We start from the raw sequence: 19,257 nt of genomic DNA, 5'->3' as shown, positions 1-19,257 counted from the left end.
AATCACACTTCTGATCTCACTGAGGGTAATATATAAAAAAGGAATAGGGGTCTTTCAAGAAATTATCTTGGGACTTGGCTGAAAGCATGAAAGCTCTACTTAGTCTTTTTTTTATTTCGTTACTGAATTCTTTAATGTCCTTAAGTTATCATTTTATTAAAGTAGTTAATTCCTGCAGACTTGACCCCATAATTGTGAGTAGGACCATGTCTGATTCATGCAAGAATTTATAAATCAATCTGTAGACACTGGGATGGCACATGGTTTTTTGCATTGAAAGTAGCAAATCACAAAATTTGGAGCCACATGCCATAAAAACATTTTATAAAGTAATGAACATTTTCCCAAAAGTTAACTTAACTTTTAATAACAGATTAAAATAAAATCTGCCCAGTCCTGAGAAGATCATTTCTTGTTCCTTGACTCTGTGTAGCCCATGTGATTAAGACCTGAATTTGCTGAAGTTAGTTTGTCACTCTAAGCCTTGTACAAGTTCATGGTAGACAGTACTGTTCGAACTCCCAGTTAGTTAATCAGGCCTCTATTAAAAATAAAACAAATAAAGTGAATTTCTTCAACGTGAAATATCAATCTAAAACATCTGCATAAAAAACCAGCAAAACTCTATGAAACGTTCTCACAAAGGGTATTACTTCTTGTGACCCCAGAAGTTATGGTTACTAATTGTGGACTGCAACAATGTTATTTGGGATCTTTTTGGTTCAAACTTTGGCACCTCAAATACAAATATTATCGTCGTCTTTGAGTTCTTGGGCAACATTTAGGGTCCACAGCACAACACCTGTTTTATTTTTCATAGATGCCTCTAGTTAATTGTTTTAACAATATTCAAATCCAAAAACAACAGCTGGAGTCAGGGATAACAGTGTCCACACAGTGTTGGGTATCAAAAGAACGAGCAATGGGATGTATGTCAATTTCTCACCATTGACTCCAGTCAGACATGTAAAAGCACCAATATTTTGATTTAAACTGCATCAAAGACCTATTTTTTAATGAGTCCTATGAATTATTCCTGGATTTTCTGGCTGTTCTGCCTGCATTTGATAGATGCAGGAGCCAAATGGGAATGCATCAAGATGGGACAGTGTTGTTTCTCTTTTAGGAAAACATCAAAGTACGGGCACTTTTTCATGTGTCATTTTTGACCTGAACTGTTTTGGATCTCTTTGTTTTATTGAAATGTTGCCACCTGCAGACCTAATGTTGGGCTTTTATTGATAAATTTGGCAATGTTGTTCGTATTTGAAGGCCACATGCTTCAGGTGGTTTACACAATCAAACCTTCCAGTGGTTTATTGTACATATAGTAGATTATAAAGCCAAACATTGGCCCTGTGTCGAGTGAAAGAAGAACAGCAAAGTACATAGTCATGAACCATTAAAGTAGATGCGGTGTTTCCATTCCTCTGTTGCTGTGGAATCCATCCTACAACATAAACAAAGCAAATTCTACACTCGGGAGCTGACAACAAGGCCAATTTAGAGTAGTTCTGGAACTTTTTGGATACTAAATTTATTTTAATAACTCATCATTAATTAAACAAAAACACCCAATCTCCTAATTATAAACACTGTCCAACACGGGCTCTGGGAACTGAATCTTTTTTAATCCTGGGTACTGATTTTTTTTTTAATCAATCAGCCTGTTCAAAGATATTATTAGACACCACTTGAGTAAGTGGGACTTGAACCCAGGCCTCCTGGCCCAGCGATAAGGGTACTACCCCTTGGGTACTTTCTTATAAAATCCAGGTGTTCTTATGCAGAAGTGAATATCTCACCTCCCCCATCCCATTACAAAATCCTGGGCACTGAATTAACTGCAAACTTTAAAATGGTTTAGCTGATGCTAGTTTGCCATTTATTGGAATTTCATGGCACCTTGGGCTGCAGGGTTTTCTGTATTGAAAAACTTTTCGCATCATCTGTTGTACATTAGCTAAGTTATAAAGTCCATTAATGTACATTATTTGTATGAGACAGTAAAAGCCAATAAAGCTGAATAAGCTTGAGACAATTTACAAAGCAGAGTATACCAAGACCACAATGTCACAAATGGAAATCATAACACATTATATCATTGCTATTAACTCATACTTATCATCAACTTTTGATGGTATGATATTGCTATGAATTATTTTGATTATATGTAATGGGTTCCAGGACTTGTTTTTCATTCAGTTCTGAGGGAGCAAGTTATTTAAAAGTTCCTGAGTTAATATGTTAGTGTTTCATGTACACTTTGTACCATACTTATGGAGTTAAATAACAGCACAATGGACAAAGCCTGGTGATAGTTGTAATGTTTTGCTGAAGCCAAGTGTTCCACATAATGTAATAGTTTTGATGTTTCTTTTCTGAAGGCATGAATCATGGTCTAAGCTTCATGTATTACTTATCAACACTTGTTGATATTTTATGTTAGCATTGAAGAAGTCTGATCATGCAGCTTTTTGATTTGCTTCTATATTTCATTGAGGTCCTAGGAAGAGGGCAGAAATTGGAACACAAAATAGACCACGTCCCCTCCACGTACAGTAAACTTTTTATTAACTGGCACCTATGGAACCAAGAGTGTGCCAATTGATCAAATATTTCAGATAATCAAGAGGTCCACATAGTTGATGTAAAAACACACCAAGTAATAGAAACGTGATGCAGGGATGTACATATCACTGTTAAACTTTATTTACAGCACAACTCTCAAATAATATTGCAATTTTGCCTTAAATAAAATTTACCAGCAGAGAGCATTCTCACTCACACCCTCAACTGACTACTCGAACATTGTGGTAGATCATGGTATTTGAAGAGAAATTGGGTCAAAATTGAATCAACTGTTGATAATTTGTGTGGCCATTTGATTAAACAACAAATATATTTATATTGAGGTAAATAAACTTTAAAAACTAGATAAATTGGACAGAATAATACAGTAAACTTTGAGGTACTTAATTTTTGCTGGTTTACCCTGGTGGTATTATTTAATCCAGAGACCCAGGTAATTTTCTGGGGACCTGGGTTCAACTCCCACCATAGCAGATGGTAGAATTTTAATTCAATAAAAACATCTGAAATTGAGAGTCTAATAATGACCGTGAAACCATTGTTGATTGTTGTAGAAATCCATCTGGTTTACTAATGTCCTTTAGGGAGGGACATTGCTATCCTTATGTGGTCTGACCTGCATGTGACTCCAGACCAATATAAGTGTGGTTGACCCTTAACTCCATTAGGGATGGGCAGCAAATTCTGGCTGAGCCAGCAACACCCTCATCCCATGAATGAATTTTTAAAAAAGAGTGCTGGTTCATAAAGTGCCAATTAAAACAAAGTTTGCTGTAGTCCCTCTAATAGCTTATTAATCAGTAAAGTTTGCAAAGACATTGATTGTGCAGCTTCTTCTAAAATATTGAACTTTTGCAGTGGTGTTGAAACCAATTTACAGTGGAGGAAGAAAATGATGTTGGATTTTCTCATGAGTTTTTAGGGAACTAATATCAGCTTTGCAGCGAAATGTTTTTGATCATGTCAACATGGCTTTATCTATTTATTGTCCCATTCAGATTCTGCATTCTAAAAGTCAATATTACAACAATGAAACATTGTTATTGCCTAGCAGTTTTTTTAAATGGCTGAACATTTAAAACCATGTGACTGCAAGCCTCTTATATATTTTGCTGATTAATGATAATTGTAGATTCATGAACGTGTTTGGAGTTGGCATGTGTGCTCCACTATCTGAAAGAACCATCAATAATTTTGGCAGTTGAAAAGGATACCATATTTATAATGTGACCACAGTGCTACCTAAGTTGCTACACCAGCTCCCTTAGAAGCTACAATAAAATATGTATTTTTAATTTACGATGTTACTGCATTAATTTTAAACTAAGTATAAACTTGAACCTCAAATGTTTTGCGCTTGGGAAGAAAACTTTTGCTGTAACTGTGCTGTATTTCGTTGACAAGAAGAGTTTATCTAAGCAATAGTCTATGTACTAGTAGAGATTTGTGGATCCAGTGTATCAGAGAGCAGCTTCAATTCTGTTGATTAACACCGTAAGAGTTGGGAGCCTCCATTCAATTGGATCATTACTGATCTGATGATCCTTAACTCTGCTCCCCTACCTTTTCCTCATATCCCTCAATTCCCTTACTAATTAAAAATTTATCTCGTCTAGAATACACCCAATGACCTGGCCTCCTCACGTTCCTCAGAATTCCTCACGTTCAGTGTCCTTCTCATCTTTCTCTTAAATGGGCAACACCTTACTTCCAGATTATGCTCTCTGGTCCTAGACTCTCCTACGAGGAGAAGCAGCCCCTCTGCATTTACCCTGTCAAGCCCCATAAGAATCTTATGTTTCAGTAATGTTTTTCTCATTCTTTTGAACTCTAATGAGTACAAGTCCAATCCGCTTAACCTGTCCAAAAAATCCTAAAAAATACCGCTAAAATAAAATCTGTCCTGAGGAAGGGTCACCGGACCCGAAACGTTAACTCTGTTTTCTCCTCCACAGATGCTGCCTTACTTGCTGAGCTTTTGCAGCAACTTTGTTTTTGTTCCTGATTTACAGCATCCGCAGTTCTTTTGGTTTTTATTTAAAATCTGTCCATGCCTGGAATCAAGCTAGTGAACCTTGTGAGGGAATTGTGTATTCATTGTGTTTGTACTGGTTGGTCCACTGCATGCATAATAAGATTCAAGACACTTGACTAAATCAGAAACCTCATTTTCATTTGTATAGCAAAACATAAAGGCTGGAAGAGATGTTATGATGCTCTGAAATCCGTACGTATACAGGCCCAGATTATTGGTTCAACACTATCCCCTGTACTAATGGGTCAACACTCCTGTTAGGAAAAGCCAAATACTAGAAAAATGGGCAGAGCGATTTAACTATGTTCTGAATTGGCCTTCATCCATCAATGAGTAAGCAGTCAACAGGAGAAACAAGAGAGGGGAATAGGCCTCTGGCCCTACACTGCTATTGAATGAGATTACAGCTGATCTGATTATGGCCTTAACCCCACTTTTCTACCTGTCCCCGATGTTTATCTTGGTTCTGTTATCAATCAAAAATTTGTCTTACTCAGCCTTAAATATATTCAGTGATCCAATTTCCAATGCTTGCCAGGGAAGAGAATTGCAAACATTTGATGACCTCTGGGAGAAGAAAGTTTTCCTTAATTCCATCTTAAATGGGTGAAATCTAGCCTGACACCTTGTCTCCTAATTCTAAATGTCTCCACAAGGGAAAACGTTCTCTTAGCATCTACCTTATCAAGCCAACTCAGAATCCCACATGTTTCTTTAAGATCACCACTCATTCTTCTAACCATCAATGAGCATAGGCCCAATGTACACAACTTGTCCTCGTAACACAAACCCCTCAGCCTAGGAATCATCCTAGTGAAGCTTCTGTGATCTGTCTCTAGTGTAAGAATGTCCCTCCTTGAGTAAGATGACCAGAGGGACATGCCATACTTCCTGGTAAGATTTCATTAATGTCCTGTACAGTCGTCTTAAGAGTTGGCGATATTTGTACTGAATCCCTTTTGCAATATTTTGTTTGCCTACTGGCTACTTGCTATTTATTTATGCTGACTTTTGAAATTCATGGACACCCAATTCTCTCTGTACTGCACCATTCTGCGGTTTGCCTCATTTGGATAAAATGCTGCTCTTCCATTCTTCCTACCAAAGTGGACAAGCTCTCATTTTCCTATATTATAGTCGCTGTTCCAAATATTTACCTGCTCACTTAACCCGTATCCCTTTGCAGATAATTTGTTTCCTCTACACAAGTTGCTTTCCTACGTATCTTCGTGTTGTTAGCAAATCTGCCTACAATATAATCTCTTCCTTCATTCAAGTCATTATATACAGATGGTCAAAAGTTGAGACCCATCACTGATCCTTCTGCCTCTCCACTATGATGCTGTCATTCTGAAAGTGACCCATTAATCTAGACTCTGTTTCCTGTTAGTTAGCCAATCCTTTTAACCCTGCTAATATTTTGTCCCCAGCATCGTATGTCTTTATCTAAACTGTAACCTTTATTGTGGCACCTTATCCAAATGTCTTTTAAAAATCTAAAAACACGATAGTTTCACTGTATGCATCCTACATGTTACATTGTTAAAGAACTCTTACAAATCTGTCAGATATGATTTCCCTTTCACAAAAAATAATTAACTGACTGTATTTTATGATTTTCTAAATACCCTGCTACCAGCTCCTTATTAATGGATTCTAGGTTCCTTGAACAGATTGCTCTAATGGTGTGGAAGAGTCATCAATGCAGCTGTAAATGGCAAAGAGTGCTATCAAATTCCTATCTGGTGGCAAAGCTCCAGATACTGTTGCTGTACCAGCTGAGATCTACAAGACTGGAGATTAGTGACTGGTCAAGAAGTTCACTGAGCTCTTTCAGTCCATTTAAGAGGAAGGAACCGTGCTACAAGAATATAAAGATGCCTCCACTGTCCACCTTTACAAGTGTAAAGGAGCTGGCAAATCTTGTGACCTTCGTAAAGAAATGTCTCTGCATTGTCTGCAACATTTGGGTACACAGTGTCTTATATTGAGAACTTCAGTCACATTTACCTATTTACCTATCTTTAAAGAGCTAGGTATACTCTCCTTTGTGTTTGATATGAATGATGACTGGGGGAAATGTGTGATCGGAATAGATATTTGAGCATAATAATAAAACAGAACCATCGTTGCGCTGAAGAAAGGTCACTGCATTTGAAACATGAATGCAACTTTCTCACCACAGGTGCTGTTAGACCTGCTGAGTTTCTCCATCATTTTCTGTTTTAGATATTCAAACGTCATCTTGCAACAATTCATTGAGTGCCCACTTGCAAGAAGATTCTAAATTGCTGTACCAGGAATTATCAGAACTGGTTTGACTAGAACGACCAGGAGGTATTAAAGCACAAGTACAGGCATTCCTTGACATGAAATATCTCCAAAATTATGAGGAGCAAATATAATTCTAAAGAGAAATGAAGAATGAAAACCCACAAAAAAAAACCCATGACCCCTAAAGAACAGATGGTGAGTGGAGAGAGTGTAGGAAATCCAAAAATATGCCAGCCACCATGACGTGCATAAATTCCTTGGTGCAGTCAAGCCATCTGTGATGCAAACACCCAAGGGCCTATCACGCTGAAAGAGCTAAGAACACAGTGGCGTTCATCAAGGGCAAAGAGGAGTTGGCATTCCTTAGAAGGAGAATTTAGAAGATCTCTTCAACTGAGACTGAATCTTTCACATGGGTGCCCTTGATCATATCTTATAACATGATACAACCTATCATCTCCGCACAACCATAGCCTGCTATGACAAAGCCACTGGTGCAGATGGAATTCCCCCTGAAATAAATCACAGAAACATTTCTGGCAATGAGTACATTACCTCATATCCCTCATTTAGAAGGAGGGGAGCATGTCAACGGATCTCCTAGATGCCATTATTGCAAGTAATTATGTTCTGCTATCCACCATAGAAGAAGTCATTGCAAAAGTTCTTGATGATCACCTTATCTCAGTGGCTGAAGAGCTGCTTTTTGAGTCACCATGTGGATTCCATCTACTAAGAGACACGATCTCCACAGAAAGCCAAGTCCATGAATAGTGGTGAGAGTAAAAGCAAACTTTATACATGACCTTTTTTGACCTTACAAAAGCCTTCAACTCTGTTAACCAGAGGGATTATGGAGCAGCATTCTCAAATTGGGCTGCCTGCAGATGTTTGTTGTGCCTGCTACATGAAAACATATCGGACTCCTCTCAAACAAATGCACCACAGACCAAATAAATATGCAAACTGTGTTCAAGCAAAGATGTGCTCTTCTCTAACATTCTTTCCACAACACCACCCCATTTCCATGGAACTTCCTGCAGGAGTGGAGCTTCTCTATAGGACAACTAAGAAACAATTCAGCCTGTGTTGCTTCCAGCACAAAATTAAGACCATCCTATCCTTTTTCTTTGAATTGAAGCATAAAAGTGCCTCCTGTTTGCATGTGCACTTTGGCTGAACTCCAAACCATCGTTGATGCATTCGTGGAGGTATATGAGAGAATTGCTAAAGATCTGAAAGACACAGGTTTTCTATCAGCCTGCTTCTGCCCGCAATGTTGACTTCTGACATGAGATCTACAATGAGCAACTGGACATTATGGATCAAAACTTATGTGGATTTCAGCAAGGCATTCAACAAGGTTCCGCATGATAGACTGGGTAGCAAATTTAGATTGCGTGGAATCCAGAGGAAGCTAGCCAATTGGATACAAAATTGGCTTGAAGGTAGGAGGCAGAGGGTGGTGGTAGAGAGTTGTTATTTGGACAGGAAGCCTGTGACGAGCTGTGTGTACTGGGTCCACTGCTTTTTGTCATTTATATAAATGATTTGGATGTGAATCAGGACGTATGGTTGGTATGTTTGTAGATGACACCAAAAATTAGTGGTGTAGTGAACATTGAAGAAGGTTATCTCTGATTTCAATAGGACTTTGATCAGATGGGCCAACAGGTTGAGGAGTGGCAGGTGGAGTTTAATTTAGATAAACGTAAGGTGTTGCATTTTGGTAAGGCAAACCAGGCCAAAACTTATACAGTTAATGGTAGGATCCTGGCGGGTGTGGCCGAACAAAGAGACCCAAGGGTGCAGATGCATAGTTCCTTGAAAGTGGAGTCACAGGGTGGTGAAAAAGGCATTTGGCATGCTTGCCTTCATTGGTCAGTGCATTGATTAAAGGAGTTGGAACTTCATGGTGTGGCTGTATAGGACATTGGTGAGGCCACTTTGAAAATACTATGTTCAGTTCTGGTCTCCCTGCTGTAGGAAAGACATTGTTAAACTTGAAAAGTTTCAGAAAAGATTTACAAGAATGTTGCTGGGATTGGAGGGTTTGTGCTATGGAGAGAGGCTGAATAGGCTGGGGCATTTTCCCATAGAGCATCGGAGGCTGAGGGGTGACTATAGAGATTTATAACATCATGAGGGGCATGGATAGGTAGGGGAGTCCAAAGCTAGAGGGCATAGGTTTAAGGTGAGAGGGGAAAGATTTAAAAGGAACCTGAAGGGCAACGTTTTCATGCAGAGGGTGGTATGTATAAGGTAAAAGCTGCCAGAGGAGGCGAGTACAATTACAACATTTAAAAGGCATCTGGATTGGTACATGAATAGGAAGGTTTTAGAGGGATATGAGCCAACTGGGGGCAAATGGGATTAGATCAGTTTAAGATATCTGGTCAGCGTGGACGAGTTGGACCAAAGAGTCTGTTTCTGTGCAGTACAACTGTATGACCTTAGGAGTCTACTTTCAATGACAGCAGATACAATTCAATCTAGCCTCTTTAGCTTTAGCTTGCAGTCTTTAGCTGTTTGAGGAACAGGATATCTAATGACAAAAGCGTCAAACCCGGCACCAAGCCCATCCATGGTCTACAAGGTAGTGTGTAACCTGACCTTCTGTACGCATTGAAGAACTAGATAACTGAACGTGATTGGATTTTGGACACTGCCCTGAGGAAATCCTAATGTCCTAGGACTGAGAGTTTTCACCTTAGCAACCACTGTCATCTTCGTTTGTGCAAGATATGACTCAGAGTTTTCCAACAAAACCAGAAAGTATTTGTTGTAGTAAATGCTTGGTAAGTGATAATGGGAACTGTAAATAGTCAAAAATGTGCTGTCTATGCTGGAAGCAAGCCATACAGGGCAGGATCTGGAGACAAGGGAGTGGGTAAATAACATCGAGGGAGGTGTTCGTGCTCTGAAATTGTTAAACTTAATGTCTAAGTTTTCCATCAAGATTCCCATTGAATTTAGCTTTTGTGGGCTGCTTTGTGCCACACTTGTGCAAAATGCTGTCGAAGGCAGTCTGTCTTGCCTCCGCTCTGGAATTCAGCTGTTCTGTCCATGTTTGAGCTTTGACGAGGTCTGGAGCTTAATGGCCCTGGTAAAACCCAACTGAGTAGCAATTAACAAGTTATTGATGAGTAAGTGTCATTTGATAGCTCTGGTAATGACATCTTCTATCACTATGATTGAGATTTATCCTTTTTTTTTGTGGACAGGACATAACTAGGTAATTTTCCACTTGTGGATAGATTCCAGTGCTGTAGTTGTACTGAAGTAGCTTTGCTGGAGGAAATATAATTTAATTACAGTAAATAGGTTAGTTGTCGAATGGATTGTGACCATCTGGGAGGCATCTGGTCTAATGAGCTAACAATTGAAAATGCTTGAAAATGTTGAACATTGATTTTGCGAGCTGTAGCTGAATTTTTAAAGTATAAAAATACGACTTGAGAAAGATATAGACAGTGAGATTCTGAAATTCAAGTCTATATGAAATGCTTGCATAATTTTGTGTATTTGTGCAAATCACTGCAATATTCAGAATGGTGTCGGTGTTCTTCATATTCTGTATAACTGTGGAACAATTCTAAGTAAGACGTAATTGTTTGCATTGCCTTTTTGAAAAATCAATCCAATGACGAAAGAAGGTAGAACTTGAAACTGGATTTGAGCAGAACAGATTTACTGTGTCAATGATAAATATTGTATTAGATTAAAGTAGAATTTGTAAGCAATTTTGGATTTTTTTTCTGCCTGAATATCTGTTTGGGAATTCCAAAAAAGCAAAGTTTATTTTTGCACGCAACTTTTTTACCAGCTTCATTTAACAATGGTGAACAAGTGGGCAGCAAATTATGGAATAAAGAAATAATCAGCATTTTTTAAAAAAACTAAAATTGTGAATTGCTGAAAACCTGCAAATTTCTGAGACTAGATTTTCTGTGAAGAATGTCTCCCTTGTGAAGTGTGACAGTCATTGCAAATTTGTTTGAATTGTATTTCCGTAGATTGGATAATGTAAAAGAAGCAAGTTGGAAAAGATTAGAACTTGTTAAAATTCAGATTTTCATGGTGTAACTGTTGGTTGTAGGAGGCAAGCATAACACTTGAAAAGGAAAGATTTTAAATGTTTGAATGCTTCACAAGGTATATAATCAAAGTTGTGGTTTCTGTTAACAGAACTGTACTACGACCGAGGGAATCACCATGAGTTTGTGTCTTTGGTAAAAGACCTGGCCCGACCTGGCGAGATGACACAGTCCCAAACATTTGATTTTGAGTTTACACATGTAGAAAAGCCTTATGAATCATACACTGGCCAGAATGTGAAGTTAAGGTAAGCCCTGCCTCAGCTTCAGCTTCAATCTTGTGCTCTTGTGTCTTTAATAAATGTAAACTGGAATTTAAAAATATCATGCATAGAAGATTGTGATACTTATGAATGGTAAAAATTATTTAACCCCCCTAGCTCCCTGGCTTTAACTCAACATCCAATGAACAAACCCCATCACTGCAACTGTTATTTTAAATGTTTGAATATTTTTGCTTCCACAATATGGCAGAAAAGTGTTCCGTATGTTAATTACTGTTTAAAAAGATCTTAACTGACATCAATCTTTAATTTGCTTTTTACCCATTTGGAGCTGTCTCTGAGACTGAAAGAGTTAATTTATGAGGACCAGTTATGTGGTTTGGGATCCAAGATATGGAAGAAGGGGTGGTTCAATTGGTGTTTTAAATGATTTAAAAGGTTTGATAGTTTCTCTGTCTTAAAAGAAACACTGGCGAGAGAGCCCAGAAAAAGAGAGCATTTCTTGGGAATCAGACCTACACCATTCAAGGGTTCTGTTAGAAAACACCACTTCATACAAAGGCCAGTGAACTCTGGAACACTCTTCACCAAAAGAGGCTAGTTCGCTTGAAATTATCAAAACTAAGATGATAGACTTGTGTGTGGTAAGTGCATTACAGAATGAAGGGAGGGTTAGATGGAGTTAAGGCACAGGTTACAGCCATTATTTAATTGATTGGTAGAATAAGCTTGATGGATTAAGTTACTGACTGCTGTTTCTATACCCTTTTATTTTGCTTTCATAGTTTAACTTGGAATTCATTTTCCAGGTTTAAATTTACCAAATTTTTTACTACAATAAACAATGCATTTCTCTTTGAGATCAAGTCATTTAACAGTAGAATTGCAAATGTGTCTCTGAGCTTTCGTCATAACCCAGATATTTGCAACAACAGCCACCCTCATGGTTCTTCTCTGCACTTGCTTAAGGGCTTGAATGACACCCTGTGTCTCAGTGGTAAAAATTAAATCCAATAACTTGCGGGCAACAAAAATTTACCATGGGCTTGTGTGGATTTGAATGTTTTAACATTCTATTTGTTTTTTGTTTCGTACTGTGGAATTACTAGATTTAAGTGTTAGGAGATGAGCTGATTGTCCTGTCGTACTATCAGATCCCAGAATGAAATCTGATCTGATGCATAATTTTTTAAAGTTTTAGTTAATCTGGTGGCCATTCACTGAAACAGTCACACAGACTGCAGAGTTTCTTTAACACAACAGAAATTTATTACACACGAGACGAAAACAAAAAAAACTCTAATCAAGTTACCTAGATAGGGAAGTTTTTTTTTAATCTTAAAAAAAGCAGCAAAACAAAGTTTCAATTTATTCCCCAACACCATTACATTAGAGCAAGTCAAATCTTGAGAAATAACCCCTCTGTTTCATATCTTGAAGATCAATTTATCTGATTTCCCCCTGGTTTCATCATATGGGTATCAGCTGTACATTCTTTAATTTCACCTTTAGTAAATTTGACACCGTTACTGGAGTTTGCATGTTCCCTGATAAAGATAAACCTCATATTTTTCTTTCACTTTAACAAAAGTTGCAAAAATTCCTCTTGGTCTTCATTGCCCCAGAAATATAACTTTAGCTAGCTAAGAGACATTAAAACAAATGCCCCTAACAACACTCAATATACATGGAAGCAGTGGAGTAATAAAAAGTCCCAAAAAACCTATAAGAATTCAATGGAGGTGTGACCAATGAGCGCAAGGTCATCCACATACATGGGACAGACAGAATCTGTGAAGAGCTGCTCCTCCGATCACTTCTGTTTCTAATGTTTTTCCTAGCTGCAGAAATAGTTCCTGGAAAATCAGTATTATGTCGCATCATTTTTACACAAGTTTGCATTGAAATGTTTTTGTTAATGCGTGAGAAGATTACATGGGTAGGATATTATAATCAAGAAGGCAATGGAATGCTGACCTTGATACCTAGAAGACTGGAGTAGAAGAACACTGAAGTTATGCTGGTTAGATCCCAATTGGCGTACTGTAAGGACATCTGGGCTCCACACCTCAGGAAGTCTATGGAGGAGTTAAATGTAAGTTTACAAGAATGATACCTGGACTTCAGGGGCTAAGTTATGTGGAGAGATAATTTTTAAAAAGCCCTGTTTTCAGTAGAATTTAGAAGGTTTGGGGGTGGGGGTGTGCCTGATGGCAGTCTTCAAGATATTAACAGGAGAACCACTTAAGATAACCACTTAACTAGTTGGAGATTCTAGAACTAGGGGACAAAGTCTGAGATTTAGGGCTAGACCATTCTGGAGAGATGTCAGGAAGCACTTTTTGATTTGATTTATTATTTTCATGTACCTAGATACAGTGAAAAGTATTGTTTTCCGTACTAACCAGACAAGGGCAGAACAGTGGCTCAGTGGTTAGCACTGCTGCCTCACGGCCAGGGATCCAGGTTTGAGTCCACCTTTGGGCGACTGTGTGGAGTTTGCACATTCTCCCTGTGTCTGTGTGGATTCCTTCCAGGTACTGCGGTTTCCACCCACAGTCCAAAGATGTGCAGGCTAGGTGGATTGGCCATGCTAAATTGCCTGTAGTGTTCAGGGATGTGTAGATTAGGTGGGTTATAGGGGGATGGGTCGTGTGGACTGTTGGGCCGAAGTTTCCACATTGTAGGGATTCTATGATGAAAATCATACGTAAGTACATCATGGTAGTAAGAACAGAATGCAGAATATAGTGTTACAGCTACAGAGAACGTGCAGAGAAAGGTCAACTCTGATATATGAGAGGTCCATTCATAAGTCTGATAACAGCAGGGAAGAAGCTGTTCTTAAATCTGTTGGTACGTGTTTTCAAACGTTTGTATCTTCTGCCCGTTGGAAGATAATATAACCAGTTATGTTGGCTGCTTTCCCGAGATTGGTACAGGTTTGGAACTCTCTTCGGCAATTGATGCTAAATAAGTTGTTAACTTTAAATCTGCAAAAGGTAAACTTTTATTGAGCAAAGGTATCGAGGGATATTGGCCAAAGGGAGGTATGTGGAGTTAGGCCACAGTTCAGCCAAATCTATTGAATGGTAGAACAGGCTGGAGGAACTTAATAGCCTACTCCTGTTCCTATGTTCATATTAAATTTTTAAAACATTTATAGATTCCAAATTAAAAGACTTATTTACATTTGTATACAATCTTTGATACTTCTGCTACCTTATCTATCTAAAGAAGAAACTCCTTTTAAAAAATTATGAATGCAGCGGTAAAATTACTACATGACTGCATCACTTAATACATGCACTGGTGAAAATCAAAAAAAGCAGCTTTCAAGAAAATTTCACAAAGACCCTTTAAAAAAGTAATTACCCTGGCACCTACCATTTCTTCCAGCTGTAAGTGAGATCATGGGACATTTCTAATATACTGTTTTAAAAAAAAATTGGGATGTATCAACTTCTTTCTGGTACATTTTCGTTTTCATATTTGATGGAGTGAATTTATTCCCCTTCGATGAGCTTCCCTTCTAAATGACATCATGCTAAAACAATCTTTGTTCCTATGTAACTGTTCAACTTGAAAAGATCGTGTAATCATCCCAGCTGTGTCTTTCCAAATCTGATAGTTCAAAACATTTACATCCCAATAGATGTTCTCTTATTTTCCTTATGTTCTCTTATTTTCCTCATGAGAACCTTTATATTATCGTATGGAGACCTTAGCAAGAAATTGAGAACATTTTCCTTCCTCTGACAGTTTTGTGCTACGAAAGGATTGTCAGAATGATATTACGACTCTGCATTTCTGATGAAGAACTGAAAAGAATCTCCTCTCAGAAATGCGAAACTCTTTCATAAAATGGTTCAGGATGACAGTCCGTATGGTGTTGCCACTCGCACAGAAAATCTGGCCCTCGGTTTTCACCCAGTAGTTGCCAATTTTTGATTTTACACATTTGCTTAATTGGACGCTGCTCCCTGATCCAGCCTGCATAGGACGGTAATGTCCCATAAATCATCATTAGGATTGTAGTAGCTTAACAGGATTCATCACTTCAGAACAACTACGATGGGCAATAAAGGTAGTCTTGCATTGTATTATGAAACAAAAATCAATAATTTAAATATGGTTGTGAATGTCAGTAGATACTGATATTAGAGATGTAATAATAATATCCGAGGAAAGATTTATAATCGACCTTTTTTTAAAGGAAAACCTCAGATCATGTTTTCTTTTCTTCCTAAAATTCAGGTACTTTCTAAGAGCAACCATCAGCCGTAGATTGAATGATATTACAAAGGAAATGGACATTGTTGTTCACACCCTCAGTACCTACCCCGAGATGAACTCATCCATCAAAATGGAAGTTGGGATTGAAGATTGCCTGCACATTGAATTTGAATACAACAAGTCAAAGTACGTACAGTGAAATCCTGTTGTAGGTAATTGTTTGGGATGATTGAAAGAAAGCTGCATATAGTCAGACTTGTGAATTAGAGGTATATTTTTACTAACTATGCCTGGGTGTTTCTGCAGTCTGGTTATATCAAGTTACATGTCAAATATGCCTTAGCTATTTTGTAAGTTTGATGCATGGATCTAAATATGGGTTCAGGTTATGCACACAAAAAATGCAGAAAGATGGGAGAATCAACATTGCCAACTTGGGCAGTTTGGAAGAGAGCAGCCAAGACTGAATGCTGTGTGATATTGAATGAGGAGAAGATCAAGCTCAGTTGTGATTTTCCCTCACCTCAGATTCAATCTTATTGAGAGGACACTTCAAGTAGTAGAATATTTGAGAAAGGTGGTTAGTGGGGCAGGATGGGGTGTAAGGTCAGAAACATAACTCTAAATTTTGACACAAATCCTAACATGCTTTTGAGCACTCCACATATTTTAAGACAAAATATAAAAGACTTGGGATGAGATTTTAACTCCCGCAAAGCCCATCCAATTGCACAATTAAAATCAGACCCTTAATTTCTAAATACTTAATGATTGAGTTTTTTTCCACACATGGAGCAGCCATATACTTATCAACAGATCTGGATATATGCATTTTTTTTTTCTTCAAAGTTGTTTTCCGTACAAGAGGATTTCACTGTTTGTGGATTTGACTGTGGTTGAAATGATATGTACATCAATGCAGTATTGAAAGAAGTTTAAAGAGTGCAGGATCCAATTCTCAATGGGATTCTTAGGGGTAATTCTAACTTTTGCTGGTATGGAATTAACCACCACCTATACACCCTGCCTTATTTTCTTTCGTATTGATGTCAATGGAATCTTTAATCAGGTGAAGCTCTTGAAAGGTGGTCAATTCAATGAACAGATAAAATGGAGACTGTTAATTCCTTGAAGCTCCAAGTGAACTCCTGTGTCTGTCATTAACAGAAGTGATGCTACCTCTTGCATAGATATGATTTAAGATCTTATGCCCTATATGTGACTGCATTTGCACTACCAGAAGAAGTTTTCACGTTCAGGCAGATTTGACCAAACAACCAAGAAGTGATAAGTTGCCTTTTTACTAGGCTGTAAAAGTAAAATTTATAGCAGAGACTGGTGTTTCTTGACTTTAAGTTATGGAATCAAACTCCTCCACTCTGCTGAAGATCCCAGTTTTAGTTACTGTGGATACTGGTACCGAGCAGTGTGAAAAAAACCATCAGCTGGTGCTTTATACATGCCAATGACTGCCTCAGGCACAGTGAAAAAAAGTTTTGGGAACAGGTGGACTTGTGTTTCCTCAAATGTAAGAAATGATGTAGCCTAGCACATGTGAAAATTCATGTACAGTCATATATTTGCTAAGAAAATAGTGTTTAAAAGATTATTGAATCTTATTGGGCACCACAAGTTAAATCAGTGACGTTGCCTGTTTCATCACTGATTTCATCCATAGATAGATGGATGGCGTTGAATATACCTGTGATTCTCAAAAACTAGGAGTAGTAGTGCAATAAAATTTCATTAATAAAAAGGATCATATGCTGATCTGTGAATCTGTTAACTTGAATGAACATATCTTTAAATTAAGGATGTCTGTCTTTTTTTTTAAAAAAAGCTCGTTCTTGCTTAATTTAGGTTTTGACAGAACCATTTCGTTTCCAACACCTTCCAAAAATAGATCCAGGAATGGATGCAAGGGCTGAATAGTAGGGGAGAGCTGAGAATAGCTGTCAGTAATGTCAAGGAGCCTGCATTTAAATACGATTTATAGATGGCAAGGAGAAACCTATGTAACTGGACACTTGAGAAAGAAATGTGGCCATACATTTTGGAGGCCAGAGACTGTACTGCTGCAAATGTCCCTGGCAGAATCATCCTTAGCTGCTTTATCAGTGACCTTCTCTTCTTCATGTGGTCACTTTATTTCTGATTTCCCATTTGATGAGCTGCTTTAACTCCTTCTAATGAAGAAGACTGTCCAAACCTACTGTCATATTTGCACAGCACCTAGGCTTAAGTTAGCAAATGGCACCATGTCAATGCCAGGTAATGTTGAGGTTGTTACAGTCTAATCATCTCTGCTCCTCCTCAACCACCTTCAACAGCACCATTCCTGCTAAGTTCCCCACTATTCTGGAGATCAGCACTGATTAAACTTAATAACCAGCCGTAGCAATATCATGGTTAGAAGAACAAGGTAAAGGCTGACAACTGAGATGAGTTTTTCACCTCCTGACCCTTTGAAACTTTACGGCAATGTATAAGGCTCAACTCAGCAATATGATCGGATGCATACTATGCCGTCTGGATGCAGCCACAACAGGCAAGAAGCACAACACTATTTAGAACCAGGCACTCTCCTTAGTGGATACCACTGGACTTTATGCCTACCCCCTCACCATGGCAAACTGTATTTGCAAAATATATTATCTGAAGAATGGACTGCAAAGTCTTTCCAGGTCATGCTATCATGAATGAAACAAACAGCAGGACTGCTTACTCAAAATCCTGGTATTCCCTGCCACACACCATTGTGTGCACGTCATCAGTACAAGTACTGCAGCAGATTCAGAAGGGAGCTAACTAGCATCATCTTGGGGATGGATAATAAAAATACAGTGCTGACAGTGCCACCCACAGAAATGGAATTTGAGAGTCGCAGCGAATATTCTATGTAAAACATTTGCTGTATGTACAACCTGTAGTTCCAATGTATAGAATATTAATGAAATTCAGTAGAGTGTACTTCCCATTAATCTACTTTAAAATATGAACTTTATTTATGCTGAATACCTAGTGAAAATATATGCAATCAAATTTTCCTCCCTTCTAAATTGATAGTTTTAATTCCAAATGATCTAGTTTCTTCTTTTTCTTAGATGGAACATCATCGTGCTAGTTGTTTAGATATTATGGAGATTTTAAAATTACTGGAATGCTGGAGCACTGTGCTGATTTTCCAGACTACTTTAAGATTTGCCAAATTTAGTTTCTTCATTTTGAATGTCTTGCTTAAAAGAAGAAACTCAGTTTGGTTTACTACATTGAAGCTTGCATTATATCCTTTAAGATTTGACTTTGCTTTCACATCATTTTAATTTTTTTTAGGTTTGAAAGTAAGCCTGTTTTAAAAATGTATTGGTGTATGAAATACAACCCCATATCAATACACAGCAAAGTGTATTTCATAGGTATAAATTTAGAAGAATGTGGGTGGGTGAATTAGGTTTCTTTCAAATGAAACACTGATTAGTACTGGTGGAATATTGAGTTTATTCTATAGACTTTGTTACTGCAGTTTCTTCTCATTTCCTTAATTGTTAAAATTTGCAAAACATCCATTTTTAATAGACCATTACTGATAGGATAGTAGATATTAGTGGTTCCCATAGGTGATGCAGCATGAGAATTTGCTCCCGTGTCAAGTATTCTCATGACATTGTTGGAGTGGTGCCCCTGATCACTGCGATTAGTTGATCAGTTTGCACATGCAGATCATTTTTAGATTCAGTGGTATGAGATATCAAAGCAAGGGACTAAAAACTGTCCACAAAATAAAGCGCATAATTTAGCA

General features: G+C 37.9%; 1 protein-coding gene across 2 annotated transcripts in view; it reads left to right on the top strand.

Moving 5' to 3' along the window:
* LOC109914449 (vacuolar protein sorting-associated protein 26B-like) overlaps positions 1 to 19,257 on the top strand; it is a 40,216-nt gene that overhangs the window by 7,573 nt on the left and 13,386 nt on the right. Inside the window, exons 2-3 of one of the 2 annotated variants that reach the window (XM_048615556.1) lie at positions 11,090 to 11,246; positions 15,480 to 15,644. In XM_048615556.1, coding sequence (XP_048471513.1) covers positions 11,090 to 11,246; positions 15,480 to 15,644 — 322 coding nt within the window. The remainder of the gene's footprint in view (positions 1 to 11,089; positions 11,247 to 15,479; positions 15,645 to 19,257) is intronic. The other variant, XM_048615557.1, reaches the window with a different exon arrangement.

This window comes from Rhincodon typus, chromosome 32 (assembly GCF_021869965.1).
Source record: "Rhincodon typus isolate 14 chromosome 32, sRhiTyp1.1, whole genome shotgun sequence".
NCBI lineage: Eukaryota > Metazoa > Chordata > Chondrichthyes > Orectolobiformes > Rhincodontidae > Rhincodon > Rhincodon typus.
The sequence above is the reverse complement of the archived record's forward strand: the minus strand, read 5'-3'. Positions and strand labels throughout refer to the sequence as shown.